We start from the raw sequence: 16,121 nt of genomic DNA on the forward strand, positions 1-16,121 counted from the left end.
AGTGTGGTATCATGTTGAAGCTGCATGGGCAGCTGTACCTGTACATGCTCTGTTTGAATCAGTGCCCAGGCGTATCAAGGCTGTTATTACGGCTAGAGGTGGTTGTTCTGGGTACTGATTTCTCAGGATCTATGCACCCAAATTGCATGAAAATGCTATCACATGCCAGTTCTAGTACAGTATATTTGTCCAATGAATACCCGTTTACCATATGCATTTCTTCCTGGTGTAGCAATTTTAATGGTCAGTAGTGTATAATTTAGAAATAAAGGAGACAACTAGCGTAATAGCAGAAGCATGAGTTGTGAAGCAAGCACGCAAAAAAGAATAAAAACTTCATAACATCGAAGCTGAAAGTTTGTGTGAGTGTGGGATGGTGTTTGCTCAGAGATGTACCCAACCCCGTATTTTAGGTGGAAGTAACACACACATTTTTATTCCTTGTGAAATTTGGTTGTTAATTACGGTGACTGAGATTTTACAGTACAAACAGTAATTAAAGAAAGTCTCTAAGCAGCACACACAATCGCAGAGGCAAAGCTTTCAGTTGTGGCAAAAAAAAAAAAAAGCTGTTGGTCGCACTTGTTACTGTTCCAGTTAAAGACAGTTACTCTAAGTGGGGACCATCACAAGAATTGCTGAGTTTAACAACAGCTCGATCCGATGACAATGATAGTTCACAGTACTTGCTGATCACATCACAGTTCACTTAAAAAGGCCCATTAAATTAGATTGATGAAATCATTTGAAAATAATTATGTATTAAAATTCTTGAGTTTTGCAGTTTTGGAACTTATAATGTCACTTATAGAACGTGGATAATTGTAGTGCGAGACAACAGTGAGTGTGTGTCCGACATAAATGTTACTTCTGTCCTTTTAAACCGCGAACTGGGAATGTTTGGTTATGTCCAACTAGTTATATATGACGATAAGAACAGACAGCTGTTTTGAAAACTATATTATTTCCGAAATTCAGCTGGGATGGATTTTACTATTATAATGAACTGCACGGAAAAACATGATTTTGATTTATAGAAATTAAGAAAAATAGATGCACTATTTTTTTTCTGCAGTGTTAATCCCCTCATTTACATATATGGGCATCATATTGCATATCATAGTGATTTACATGAAATTATTGATTAGTAAGTTATCAATATAAGGAAAAGATAGTGTTGCTCATCATAAAGATGAAACATTAAGTTGCAGACGGCCACAATGAAAAGACACACTTTAGCTTTTGGCCAAAGCCTTTATCTGAGAAGGAAACACACACACACACACACACACACACACACACACACACACACACACACACACACAGACTGCCATCTTGTGCAGCTTGGACTGTGTGCTTTCATTGTGCCTGTCTGAAACTTAACGTGTCATCTTTACATTCAGTAGCAGTATATGTTTTCCTTATATTGTTAATATTCCATTTATAATTAGTTTCCATTTTCAATTTTGTAATTAGTAGGTTAATCAATCGGTGCTGTATCATTTTGTACAGAAAAATTAGGGCAAAATAGTATGTAATCAAATTTCGGAACCTGTGATTTTCAGTTAACAGTTGAGACAAGAACCTAAATAGAAAAATCCAATCCTAAATGAGAATGAGGTTTTTGTGTAAGTGTCACATGTCACCAGGTGAATATATCGAAATTAAAATCTGTCTGTCTGTTATGAGCAGTTTTTCTTAGGAACAAGATGATGTACCAAGATGAAATTTATGTCACTAAGGCCTATGGTCCCTTGGCCGTGTAAAACATTTAAACTTCAAAGTTAATGCAGTCAAACTGTATGACCATTTATGTCACACATTTTGACATTCGCAGGCCCCATCTCAACCTAGAGGTTACATCCCGTTGACTTAGAACTGTAAAATGTGTTGAGAAAACGGTTTCACAGTCAAAGTAAAAGAAAAAAATCTGAAAATTGTTAAATTGTAATAATATCTCATAAAAATAGAGCTTGGTGCATTTATCATCGGTTAAAAGCACAATAAAAAATATTACTGGATGGAAATGTAAAATGTAAGGTGTAACTATGTTTTAGTAAGTGAATAAAAACATTTTACAAGGTTTTTCTCTCTACAGATACAAATTGAAGTCCCCACCCCCCCACCCCCCCCCCCCCCACCCACTCCTTTTTGGATGTCCGGGCTAGTCTCATGAACTATTGTAGAGATTTTGATAAGCTATTGGAATTCCTGGGACTGATATATTGTCCCTATCAATATCATAAACGGGAAATGTTTGTTGCAATTCTTGATTCCTGGAATGGATAATTAAGTTTGTTGGGAACTGTCGGTGTGCGAGTCCTACTTCCACTTGTCCAGTTTTTCTGTCTCTGCCAACTACTTAATTCATCTCCTGTTTGGTGGGTTGTCTCCTTCACTCTGAAATTGTTTTGAACCTTCTTCATGGAAACCTTCACTGTGAACTGTGAAATTTATTGAAACTTGAATCCAGCAACACTTGAACAGTGAACATTACAACATAACTAGTACAGACCTTTACAAGTTGAGTTAGCTATTACAGTTAGTTGCTGTTATTGAACTTCGTTTCCAGTGACTCAAAATTCAGTTCTACTTCACATGTCTGGAGAATATTAAGTTTGTAAATATTTTATACTGACTTGTCTGCAACTCTTTACTGTTGCAGTAAGTGTGACCTGACATTAGTGGAATTACAAACTGCCATCATTATTCAGTTCCCAGGGGCACGAAAATCACGGAGCACATAATCATCGGGACACCTGGCAAAGTGCTGGACTGGGGGGTGAAGTTCAAATTCTTCGACCTGGGCCTCGTTTCGGTGTTCGTGTTGGACGAGGCGGACATCATGATCGCCACCCAGGGCCACCAGGACCAGAGCTTCCGGATACACAAGTGAGTGAGTGCCGCAGCTGTGAGGACTGCACGTCTGGTGGTGTGGCAGGAAGTGCAGAGAGAGGACAGTGCATTTTCTGTCTGCCATAGTTGTATGTGCCGCAACGGTATGGGCTGTACTGTGAGCTTGTGTGCTCAGGAAGTACAAAACAGCTGGGTATTGAGCTTTTGCCATTTGGTCAGCAAAATAACTGGCATGGGCTGAACTAGAAAGGATGAAAAATGCAGATTAGCACAGCAGGGAAAAAAATCATCTGCCATTGTCTTTAAATTTAAAGATTGAAGATATTTTGTGGGTGTAGCTTTTGTACTTATTTGTGTGGATCTAGATTTGTACAAAAGTAAAATGTGGCACCAAAAAGTTGGGGCAAGAAGAGAATAGAAGCTCTCGAAATCTGGTGCTACATAGCAATGCTGGAGATTAGATGGGTAGACCGAGAAACTAATGGGATACTGAAATCAAATGGGGAATAAATAAATTTTTGGGACAACTTGATTGAAAGAAGGGATCTGTAAATAGGACATAGTCTGAGGCATCAAGGAATTGTCAGTTTGGAAATGAAGGAAAGTTGGGGGGGGGGGGGGGGGGGGGGGATAAAAATTGTAAGAGGAGACCACGGTTGACTACAATAAGCAGGGTCAAATGGTTGTAGAATGCTGTTGTTATTCAGAGAAGGGGCCTCTTTGATAGCACAGCAGCTTTGACAGGATAGAATAACTTCAGAGGTGCATCAAAATAGTCTTTCAACAGAAACCAATAACAATGTTCCAGGAGTGCTAGTTCTGCAAGGTTCGCAGGAGAGCTTCTGTGGAGTTTGAAAAGTTGGAATTGAGGTACTGGCAGAATTGAAGCTATGATGACGGGTCTTCAGTCATGCTTGAGCAGCTCACATGGTAGAGCACTCGCCCGCGAAAGGCAAAGGTCCCGAGTTCGAGTCTCGGTTCGTCACACAGTTTTAATCTGCCAGGAAGTTTCATATCAGCCCACACTCCACTGGAGAGTAAAAATCTCACTCTAATAATGATGTTGTATCCTGAACTGTGTGATAAAATTTGCCAAGTCGGGTATTTAAAAAATAATAATATTGCCTTATTTCTTCAGTCTCAGTGAGTTTCAAAGGTGAAACCCCATTATAAATCAGTCCTGTGCAACAAATACATAAAGAGAGAATCTCAGTGTAAAGGTTGTTGTTGTTGTTGTTGTTGTTGTTGTGGTCTTCAGTCTTGAGACTGGTTTGATGCAGCTCTCCATGCTACTCTATCCTGTGCAAGCTTCTTCATCTCCCAGTACTTACTGCAACCTACATCCTTCTGAATCTGCTTAGTGTATTTCTCTCTTGGTCTCCCTATGTGATTTTTACCCTCCACACTGCCCTCCAATGCTAAATTTGTGATTCCTTGATGCCTCAGAACATGTCCTACCAACCGGTCCCTTCTTCTTCTCAATTTGTGCCACAAACTCCTCTTCTCCCCAATTCTATTCAATACCTCCTCATTAGTTATGTGGTCTACCCATCTAAGGTACGAAACCAAAAACCTATTAAATAGAAACAGCTTTGTATAGCATTCATTTGCCTTATGTTAAATTTTGGTTGTGTGGCACATTCTGAGTTTCACCGTTGCATGAAGTAGTTATCTCAACATTAGTTCTGTCTGATAAGGAAACCATCAGACCCATTACTCATTGATTTTAATGAGTTTTAGGTATGTTATAGAGGGACCTGCCCCAAATATCTGGCCAGTGGATTTTCATGTGACGATGGCCCGTAGTTTCCGAGAAAATCGATGTTGTATTTTATGAATATTGCCTTTACGTGTCATGTTCAAATAAATGTAACACAATGGCTGAAGTTTAGATCCATCACACTGGCAGCAAGTGTTCAAATTGTGCCTCTTTCCATACTCTCCAGTCATACAGAATATCATTTAATCATAAAAATTATTCGAAAATAGACTTTTTTTGCCATAATAATTTCATTAATAAATCGACTGTTACAGCATGTGTCCTTTAAATGTGTATTCCATTTATGCTTCATAGTTAAAATTCTGAATATTTTGTCAGTGTTTGGCATCTGCTGAACATGACCTCGCTTCTTGTTGTCTGCTGTTTCTCATGGACATCGTATATTATATTTAATCATATTCTCAATGTTGAAATTGGAAAGACAATATATGGGCACAATTTGAACCCTTACCAACAGCATGGTATCTGTGAACCTTAACAGCTGTGCTGTGCTCACTTCATGTAAATCTGGCTAATGGTGCAGGCATAGGAACTGTGCATAAAACCTCAATGTCAATTTTCCAGGGTGAGGTAGCGGTAACTCCATCACCTAATTTTGCGTAAAATCTGCTAGGTTGGTATATGGGACAGGTCCCTCCACAACATACCTAAGACTCATCAAAATCCGTCAGTAACAATCTGATAATCACCTTGTGAATGACACATCAGTGCTAAAAGTTTACTGTTTTGTCCAGTTGTGTTATTGTTGTTCCTTCCTGGCAGTTTCACAGCCTTCAGTTTAATTGTATCTGTTTCATTCCTCTGATGTGACCTTCAAACTAAAGGTCATTCCACACTTGGTCTGCAAAGTGTTAGGTATGTTAGTTACAGGAGTACACTGGACAAATAGTGAGTCACCGCAGGAAATGTAATGATAATACAATGTAACATCGCCAACAGCTTTGGTAGTGGCTTGAGATGGGTGAGGAGACGTGTCAAGGTTTTGTTCAGGCCTGTAATATACTGCTGAAGTCCTTAATTAATGATCAGATTGCATGTAGGTACCATACTGGGGGGATGTTATTTGCCGTGTTTCACCCACAGTTAAAAGTAGTTTGACACGTTTCATAGGCTTAACATAGTAATTTAGTGGGCTGGTCAAGGTGTGATAGGGTGCCCGAGTATTTGTCAAATGAGGAATGTGCATGCTTGCAGACCTGTGGAAACAGCTGGGTGACGTCGTCAACAACCACTGATATTTCAACAAGAGCTCGCCCTGCCACTTTAAAGGCATAACTGCTGCAAGTATATGCTGAACAAGCTAATTTAAAACATCACTGTCATAAACCAAACATAAACAGTGTCTGAAGTACTGCCAGTGAAATTAATAATCAGCGGGTGAGATCGCTGTAACTCCATCCCCCCCATTTTGTGACAAGAGGGAGAGCAGGATTCCATGCAGAATATAAACAAAAACCACCATCTCTGTTTATAAGGTTATTTGCTAATTTTCCCCCTGCGGGTTCGGGGGTTAGAATAGGCCTGCGGTATTCCTGCCTGTCGTAAGAGGCGACTAAAAGGAGTCTCAAACTTTTCGGCCTTATATGATGGTCCCCTGTTGGGTTTGACCTCCATCTCTCAAAATTTTCTGAAGAGCGAGCCGATTGGGTAAGGGCGCCTTACTTGGTGCATTGTGTCCATCTTGCGATCAGACCTTTCGCCAGCTTATACACCGTTGAACTGCAGTCCTGTCTGCTCTCCATCTCTTGGGCATGACTCTTTTTCTACGTGCAGATAACACCTTGCACTGTGCAGTGCCTCTTTCTGCACCGACAGCGACCATGGACCACATGTTACCTAACATCCAGCACGGTAGCCAGTCCGTTGTGGTGGGGCCTCCATGTACCCTGTTGGTTGTAGCCCCCTGACAACACAGGGATCGCTCTACTGATGCCTGCGCCGTTAACTCCTCACGTATGCCAAGGAGTAGATGACTATCCTCCTGGGGTATCGGGACTCCCGGCAACGGCCATCCTGCCAGGTGGCTCTTGCCGTGGCTGGGTGGCGCCCGTTGGGAGGGCCCTTGGTCGGAGTAGGTGGCATCAGGGCGGATGACCCGCGATGAAGTGTGGTACATCGTCTCTCGCTGGTGGCCAGCCGCCAGCAGTCTCTAAGCGTTCTTGGGCTCAGTTTAACGCTCAGAAGTACGATCAGAAAACGTTCCCCTCCCTGGCCACACCATGGGAGGAACGTAAGTCTCAGGATGGCAGTAGCAGTTATTCGCCCCGCTTCTTAGTTTGTACGAGGGTTGATGGGGAGTCTTTTCTCTCCACAAAGCCTCAGTTCTTCGTCGAGCATTTAGAGGACAAGTTTGTGGAGGTGGAGGGCTTGTCAAAAATGCGCTCTGGGTCAGTCCTGATACAAACGGCATCCTATGCCCAGTCACGACGGTTCCTCGCTTGTGACAAGTTGGGGGATGTTGCCGTTACGATCACACCCCATAAGAGTTTAAATATGGTCCAGGGAGTTATTTACCACAGGGATCTTCTTTTGCAGTCTGATGAAGAGCTGCGCGCCAATTTAGAGCGCCGAGGTGTACATTTCGTCCGGAGCGTTCATCGGGGTCCGAAGGAAAATCAGATTGCTACTGGTGCCTTCATCTTGGCCTTCGAAGGGGATACATTACCGGAAAAAGTCAAGGTGATGGTCTACCGATGTGACGTTAAGCCCTATATCCCTCCCCCTTTGCGGTGCTTTAAGTGCTGGAAGTTCGCCCATATGTCTTCTCGCTGCACTTCCAGCCTCACATGTCGAGATTGCGGATGCCCATCACATCCCAATACTGCATGTGCCCCGCCTCCCATCTGTGTCAACTGCGGGGAGCACCATTCACCTTGCTCGCCAGACTGCCGAATTTTCCAGAAAGAGCGTAAAATCATGGAATACAAGACCCTGGACCGACTAACCTATACTGAGGCCAAGAGGAAATACGACCGACTCCATCCTGTGAGAATGACATCTTCCTACGCTGCTGCTACAACACCTGTGCTAGCCCCGTCTGTTTCTCCAATTGTAGCCGGATTGACGAGTAGTAAAACTCCTCCTGCCCCCTCGCCTGTGGGGGGGGCTCTACCCACCGGGTTGCTCCTGCGCCACCTACCTCAGGAGCAACACCATCCCACCCATCGGGGACGTCCGTCCCCACTTCTAAGCCGGAGAAGTGTCTAACTTCTTCGGCTTCTCACGCTCGCAAGGGGTCCCTTGGGTCCCTCCCTTCCCAGGTTTCCGGCAGCGAGAAGCATGACGACCGACAATGGCGTAAGTGCCCGCAATCAGCTGGTCGTAGGGCTTCACGATCCTCCTCCGTCCCGGGGACTGAATCAGTGAAGCCCTCCCAGCCGGTGCGACCCAAGGAACAGCGTGAGAAACCCAAGAAGAGCTCTCAGCCCAAGGAACTCGCGGTGGCAGCCATCCCACCGCAACCTTCCAGCTCTGCGTCTGAGGATGCGGTGGAGATTCTGGCGTCCGCTGAGGACCTCCATCTCGCTGGTCCATCAGACGCCATGGAAAGCACTATCACAGGTGCTAAATTGGAGGCAGCAGGTGACCCAGCGGCGTAATCTCCCTTCCCAGTCCCGTCAAGCCTTTCTCAGCCATGGACAACACCATCCTCCAGTGGAACTGCAGCGGTTTCTTCCACCATGTAGCTGAGCTCCGCCAACTTATCAGCCTTCACCCTTTCCTCTGCATTGCTCTGCAGGAAACTTGGTTTCCGGCAATGCGAACGCCCGCCCTCCGTGGCTATCGGGGTTATTATACTAACCGGGCAGTTTATGAAAGGGTGTCTGGTGGCGTCTGCATCTATGTCCTGAACTCTCTTCACAGCGAGTCTGTACCTCTCCACACACCTTTAGAGGCTGTCGCTGTTCGGGTGTGGACGCCACAGGCTGTTACTGTCTGCAGTCTTTACCTTCCACCGGATGGTGATGTCGTGCAGCATGTCCTGGCTGCTCTGATAGCTCAATTGCCTCCACCTTTCCTGTTACTGGGCGACTTTAACGCCCATAACCATCTGTGGGGTGGGTCAGTGGCAACAGGTCGGGGCGCCATCGTTGAGCATTTATTGGCGCAGCTCGATCTTAAATGATGGTGCCTTCACACACTTCAGTGTGGCGCATGGCACATACTCCGCCATTGACCTTTCCATCTGTAGCCCTAGCCTCTTACCGTCTGTACAATGGAGAGTGCATGACGACCTTTGTGGCAGTGACCACTTTCCGATCTTTCTGTCTCTGCCACAGCGTCAGTCTTCTGGGCGCCCTAGCAGATGGGCTCTGAATAAGGCTGACTGGGACTTGTTCTCCTCCACTGCCACTATTGAGCCTCTCTCTAACGATGACATTGATGCAGTGGTTCAATCGGTCACCACCGGCATTGTTACTGCCGCCGAATCTGCTATTGCCCGTTCTTCTGGGTCCCTTCGGCGGCAGACTGTGCCTTGGTGGTCGCCTGAGATCGCTGAAGCGATTAAAGCTCGCTGGCGGGCACTCCAGCGTCACAAGCGACATCCCTCAATCGACCACCTTATCGCCTTCAAACGGCTGCGTGCGCGAGCCCTCTGCATTATCTGCCAACGCAAGCAGGAGTGCTGGGAGCGGTATGTGTCCGCCATTGGCCTCCATGTCACTCCATCGCAGATCTGGGCCAAGATTCGCCGCCTCTATGGCTATCGGACCCCTGTCAGTGTCCCTGCGCTCTCACTGAATGGAGCAGTTTGTACTGACTCCGACGTCATTGCAAACCGCTTGGCAGAGCACTTTGCTCTGAATTGTGCTTCTGCCAACTACCCCTTGGGCTTCCGCTCCATTAAGGAGCGGATAGAACGTCGGAGTCTTTCTTCTCGAACTCACCATCCTGAATTGTACAATGTCCCATTCAGTGAGTGGGAATTTCGCAGTGCCCTTGCCGCTTATCCTGATACTGCTCCTGGGTCAGGTAACATCCACTCTCAGATGCTGAAACACCTTTCAGTGGACTGCCAGCGACACCACCTCGACCTTTACAACCCCATTTGGGTCGAGGGTGAGTTTCCGTCGCAGTGGCGGGAAAGTCTTGTTGTCCCCATTCTTAAACCGGGGAAGAACCCTTTAGAGGTGGACAGCTACCGTCCCATTAGCCTCACCAACGTTCTTTGCAAGTTGCTTGAATGGATGGTGAGCCGGCGCTTGAATTGGGTACTGGAGTCTCGAGGCCTTCTGGCTCTGTCTCAGGGTGGGTTCCGTAAAGGCTGCTCCGCCGCCGACAATCTGGTGAGCCTGGAGTCGGTCATCCGTACTGCCTTTGCCCGCCGTCAGCATCTGGTTGCTGTCTTTTTCGACATGCGGAAGGCGTATGATACAACATGGCATCATCACATCCTTTCTACACTTCATGGATGGGGTCTTCGTGGCCCTCTGCCGATCTATATCCGGAATTTTCTCTCGTATCGTACCTTCCGCGTGCACGTCGCGGCCTCATATAGTTCCTCCCAAGTCCAGGAGAATGGTGTGCCACCGGGTTCTGTTCTCAGTGTGTGTCTGTTTTTAATAGCTATTAACGGGCTCGCTGCGGCCGTGGGAAATACTGCCTCCGCTTCCCTGTATGCTGACGACTTCTGCCTTTACTACAGCTCTATTGGCATTGCAGCTGCTGAACGTCAGCTACAGGGCGCAATCCGCAAGGTGCAGTCTTGGGCTGTAGCGCATGGTTTTCAGTTTTCCGCAGCCAAGAACTGCGTTATGCATTTCTGCTGGCGACGCACTGTTCACCCGGAGCCGCGGCTTTATCTTGACGGCAAGCTTCTTAAAGTGGTGGAGTCACATAGGTTTTTGGGGATGGTTTTTGATGCCCGGTTGACTTGGCTGCCTCATATTCGGCAACTTAAACAGGCATGTTGGCAGCATCTAAATGCTATGCGATGCCTGAGCCACACCAGGTGGGGCGCCGACCGATCTACTCTCCTACGGCTTTACCAGGTGTTAATCCAGTCCCGTCTGGACTACGGGAGTCTGACTTATGGCTCAGCATCCCCATCTGCGTTGCGGGTGCTGGACCCAATCCTCCACAGTGGGATACGCCTTGCCACTAGTGCCTTCCGAACCAGCCCTGTGGACAGCATACTTGTGGAGGCAGGTGTCCCTCCACTGCGGTTACGACGCCAACAATTACTGGCTGCTTATGCTGCCCATGTTTTTAGCTTGCCCGGGCATCCAAATTATTGTGTCCTCTTCCTGCAGTCAGTCGTTCATCTGCCAGAACGTCGGCCCCGGTTGGGTTGTCCGATCGCCGTACGTGTCAAGCAGCTTCTTTCCTGGCTTAGGTGTTTCCCTGTTCCACCTCCTTTCCGGGCCCCTCTGCGTACACCACCATGGTGTGTGCCCCGCCCTTGCCTTTGGCTCGACTTGGCACATGGCCCGAAGGACTCAGTCCCTCCGGAGGCCTTCCGACGCCGCTTTTATTCCATCCTGGCCATGTATCAGGGCTCTGGCATTGTCTAAACCGACGGTTCGATGGTTGCTGGTTTCGTCGGTTATGCACTAACGCTAGGGGACCATTCTGAACAACGTTCGTTGCCGGCTGGCTGCAGTGTTTACACTGCTGAGCTGGTCGCCATCTTTCGTGCCCTAGAGTATATCCGCTCCTGCTCAGGTGAGTCCTTCGTTATCTGTAGCGATTCCCTGAGCGGTTTACGAGCTCTCGACCAGTGTTTCCCTCGTTCTCGTCTGGTGATGGCTATCCAGCAGTTCCTGCATACTCTCGCCCGTAGCGGCAGGTCTGTGGTCTTTGTTTGGACCCCAGGCCATGTTGGTATACCCGTCAATGAAACTGTTGACCGCCTGGCGAAAGAGGCCACCAGTGCGCCATCTCTGGAGATTGGCCTCCTGGCGGCTGATTTGTGGGCAGTCTTACGCTGCAAAGTTCTCTCGTTTTGGGCTGCTGAATGGCGCAGTCTGACCACCCCTAACAAACTCCGTGCCGTCAAGGACACGATGACTGTGTGGCGGTCATCCATGCGAGCCAACCGCAGGGACTCAGTCGTCCTTTGTCGGCTCCGCATTGGCCACACCCGACTCACGCACAGTTATTTACTGTGTCGTGAGGATACCCCTCTTTGTCGTTGTGGGGCGTCCTTGACTGTGGTCCATTTTCTGTCGGAGTGCGCCCTTTTAACCATGCTCCGGCAGACTTGCAATGCCTGACACGCTCTCTGCTCTTTTATCAGATGACTATGCCATGGTAGACTTGGTTTTGTGTTTTATTCGGGCAGGGGGTTTTTATCCTTTAATCTGAGTGTTTTTTTTCTTAAGTGTTGATTCTGGCTTTTAGCCTCTGATTTTAAACTGAGTGTTTAAAGTGTTCTTGGTGGTTGGCTTTTCCTCTTTTTCTGTACGGTCGGCCAACCACCGTCACACTGTGTGTTTTAATTTGTTTTGTCTGGTCTCTGTCAGAGTATTTCATGTCCTGTTTTGTCTGCTGTTTTTCCTGTTGTTCGTTTTTTATTCTCTTCGGGTGGTATTAGTTTTTATGGTTCAAGGGACCGATGACCATAGTAGTCTGGTCCCTTTAATCCCACAAACCAACCAAGTATTTGCTAATTTAATTTCAGCTTTTTCCATAGTAACACCATCCCATTAGCTGCAAGTGCATGCCAGGACCTCTGTGTTGCTATATTCCATAGGATGACCCATACCAAGACAATTTTCTGCAATGGCAGATTTGCTCAGCTCTTGTAAGCGTGTGTGTCACTTATGCTCAGTACACTGGCCCTCCACTGTCCTGATACCTAACCTATATATGACACAGCACAATTGCAAGGAATAAGGCAGACACCTACCTGATGCAGGCCAAGAACCTGAAAGGACCCTGGTCTCTGACGGTGGCCAAAAAACACATTTAACTCAAATTTCCGCAAAATTCGAGCTATTGTGTTTGAAATGCTCCCTGCATAAAGTGAAAAGACATAGACTTTGGTGGCTGAAAGGTGACATCAAGATGAGTAACTCAGCCTGACAAACTCTCAGGATCTAAAATGATTTGGGCCCTTTACAAAGTACGGTATCCCTTTCATGCTGGGCCAGATGATGGCAGCTGTGAGCCTGTAGATAAGTCAGTGTGAGAAGGCGTCTAATAAACTGAATGTCCCAACAAAGCATCCACCTTTGTCCTGACCAGCACATCAAGGAAGGGGAAGGGTAAGGGTAAGGGCCCGCATCTCGTGGTCGTGCGGTAGCGTTCTCGCTTCCCACGCCTGGGTTCGATTCCCGGGAGGGTCAGGGATTTTCTCTGCCTCGTGATGGCTGGGTGTTGTGTGATGTCCTTAGGTTAGTTAGGTTTAAGTAGTTCCAAGTTCTAGGGGACTGATGACCATAGATGTTAAGTCCCATAGTGCTCAGAGCCATTTGAACCATTTGAAGGGTAAGGGAATTCAACCACCCTTTTTCGCCTCCATTGTGAAACAAATATTCAGACGGTTTGAATTCAGGTGTTCTAAAATGTCATTCAAATTCTCAGTGCCATGAGGTTGGACAGCAAAAGTATCGTCTACATATCTGGAGATAAAAAGTCCACAACATACACAGATGAGCCAAAACACTGTGACCACCTGCTTAATAGCTTGTTTGTCCATCTTTAGAATTAAATATGTCGCTGAATATTAAGGACTCTCATGTATATGTTGGAGTGCCTATCAGAATATTTCTGTGCTGCACAAGTTAGCCCTGTATTTAGCCATATTTGTAATTTTTCCTTTAGGAATGATCAGTTTCCTGAACAATTAAAGTACTCAATATAAAGCTGCTTTATAAAAAGGGAGAAAGGGATAATGTAGATAATTTTAGACCTGTTTCTATGCCATCAGTGTTTGCTAATGCTGTTGGAAAGGCTGTGTATGGAAGGATAATTGTTTATTTTACATAACACTATATGTTATCAGATATAGAGTTCGGCTTTAGAAGTCATTTAACAACTGAAAATGCTATGTTCTCTTTTCTCTCTGTAGTAGTAGATGGGTTAAACAAAAGGTTTCAAATGCTGGGTACAATTTTTGATTTACCTATGGTGTTTGAGTGTGTTGGTCACAAAATATTTTTCCAGAAGTTCGACCGTTATAGAATACAGGCAGTAGCTCACAAATGGTTCACCTCTTACTTGAGCAACAGACAGCAAAAGGTCATTATTCAAAATGTTGAGAATGGCTGTGGTGTAGGGTCTCAGTGGGGTACAGTCAAGTTGGGGGGGGGGGGGGGGGGGGGAGGGAGGGTGCCTCAGGGATCAGTGTTGGGGCCACTCATGTTGCTTATTTATATAAATGATACACACTCTACTATTATGGGTCACTCTAAAATATTTGTGTTTGCTGATGACACTAGCTTGGTAGTAAAGAATGGCTCAGTTATGCACCTCCACAATCACAGTGTGTTGTTTTAAAGTCTGCATCATTTTTTACTGTTAGATAACATTGGTAATCTTTGACTAGTCATGGCCGGTCCAAAAATGTGTCCAGGTGTTTACTTTCTGTCAAATTCGATAACTCCACTATCTTTTCTTCCATTCGGACCCTGATGTTTCTTATTTCATCAGGACCTATTTCCTCCCTTTCTCCATACTCCTCGTATCCCACAATATCCTCCTCCTTTCCTGCAGCAATGTATAGGTACACCACATTGCTCACCTGCTGGAGACTGCTTTCTTCCTGCAGATGGCAGTCAGCCACTTCCTATGTACAGTAATGACAGCTTCATTATTCCCAAAACCTATCTTCCCTTTGTATTTTTGTAGAAAATGTGCACCAAGAACATCTCCACACTGAACCTGAAAATTATCAGGAAATTCTGGTACAATTACTCACACTGAATCTTTACATTTAACATGACCTCATGAGTTACTGCTTTCTTACTTTTACCTGTGCTTCTACAATTTTTATTGTTGACGAGGGCATAATAACTATTTCTTTCCAATTGGCAATAGCATCTACAAAATTTTTTGACACTGCACGTTCATCTGAACCACTATCAATTAAGAAAGGAACTTTTTCACCAAAAATTGTAACCTCTGTTATCAGTCACCCTGATGATTCTTCAATAGTTCCAGGATCTGATTCTTCCAGTAAATCCCGCACTACCTCATGTCTGTTGAATCCTATTCCTTCTGCGGAAATAACACACACATTTAGAGGACTACTTTTTCTTTAATTGTGGCAACTTTAATTAATGTGTCTACTAGTGATAAATCAAAACATTTGTTGAAACATTCACCTTCTCTAATCCTCTCAGATTCTGCAACACTTCCTTTCATGTTGTCAGAATTTTCAAAAAAACCCAAACTTTATCTACTTCTGTTGCTGCATCACTATTTGATGAGCTTTCTTCCACTCTGCTGACACCTTCTTTGACATTTGAAACTGGCCCATCACTATCAGACAGAATCTCCTCCCTTTCCTGTGGTAGGTTTATAGTACCTGTACCACTAATGTGTTGTTTCATTGGTTGCTGGCTTACAAAGGGCTTTGCGAGTGGATTTAACCCATTTCTGGAAGTCTGCAAATGCTAGCTTCCTTACAGATTGCTGCTAGTTTTCCTCATTGCCTAGTCTTCCATTAGCCATAGCATTCCATTAATTTGGCTGTCTGGGATGCTGTTCTGCCATCTCAAGTGATTGCTGATTTTGACAACTGTCATTCATGTACCCATAATTTCTACATCCAGTGAAACCCCCTTGTCCTTTGGACATTCCTCTCTGACGTTAGATCTTTGCGCACCTTTTTACTTGCACTTCACTTTTGCCTAGTTGGAGTCCTATAATCTCTATTATGATTTTCTTCTTCTTTCCAAAGATTCTTTACCCTTTTCAAGTAAAAAATGAGCTTGTTAATGTCGCCTCTGGGTGCAGAAATTACTTCCTTTCACCAGTAAAAAGGTGATTCGTTTTCTAATCCCATTATAATTTGTTCCATTTCTAACTTGGTAGCCATGTAATACAAAATAGTTACCACTTCCTGACAAACCTCTTAATAGTATATTTCTTTGGGTTAAACTTTCACCTCACCAAAAGCTGTTTAATACTTTCATTTGTTCTCTATTCCCTCAGTATTCCCCAAAGAAAGTCTAAAACTTTCCATGCTGTTATCCTTTTCTACCATAAGATTAAATAACACAAAGCCTATCTTCTCTTTGTCATTCCGTGACCTAGGTAACACATCTTCAAAATCACTCCAGAATGCTTTGGGATGCACAATCTCGTTGGGATCAGAGCTCAGAAACTATCTGTGGTTAACAAAGGCAGTTTGAGGACTCTGCAACACCATTTATCATTACATGACCACTACTGTCAGTAATTTTCTGATCTGCATTTGTTAGTTTAATGTCATGCTAGGTTATCAGTTACTACTGTACTAAATTGTGACCAGTTAGTTCCTAAATAATTTATTCATGCACACACATGCCCTCCAAACAGTTTACTTTTGTCACTT

At 45.1% G+C, this 16,121-nt stretch overlaps 1 protein-coding gene across 1 annotated transcript in view; it reads left to right on the plus strand.

Annotated features, from left to right (window-relative positions):
- LOC126295445 (DEAD-box helicase Dbp80-like) overlaps positions 1 to 16,121 on the plus strand; it is a 125,893-nt gene that overhangs the window by 78,960 nt on the left and 30,812 nt on the right. Inside the window, exon 6 of the mRNA XM_049987945.1 lies at positions 2,715 to 2,892. Coding sequence (XP_049843902.1) covers positions 2,715 to 2,892 — 178 coding nt within the window. The remainder of the gene's footprint in view (positions 1 to 2,714; positions 2,893 to 16,121) is intronic.

Source organism: Schistocerca gregaria, chromosome 11 (assembly GCF_023897955.1).
Source record: "Schistocerca gregaria isolate iqSchGreg1 chromosome 11, iqSchGreg1.2, whole genome shotgun sequence".
Classification (NCBI taxonomy): domain Eukaryota; kingdom Metazoa; phylum Arthropoda; class Insecta; order Orthoptera; family Acrididae; genus Schistocerca; species Schistocerca gregaria.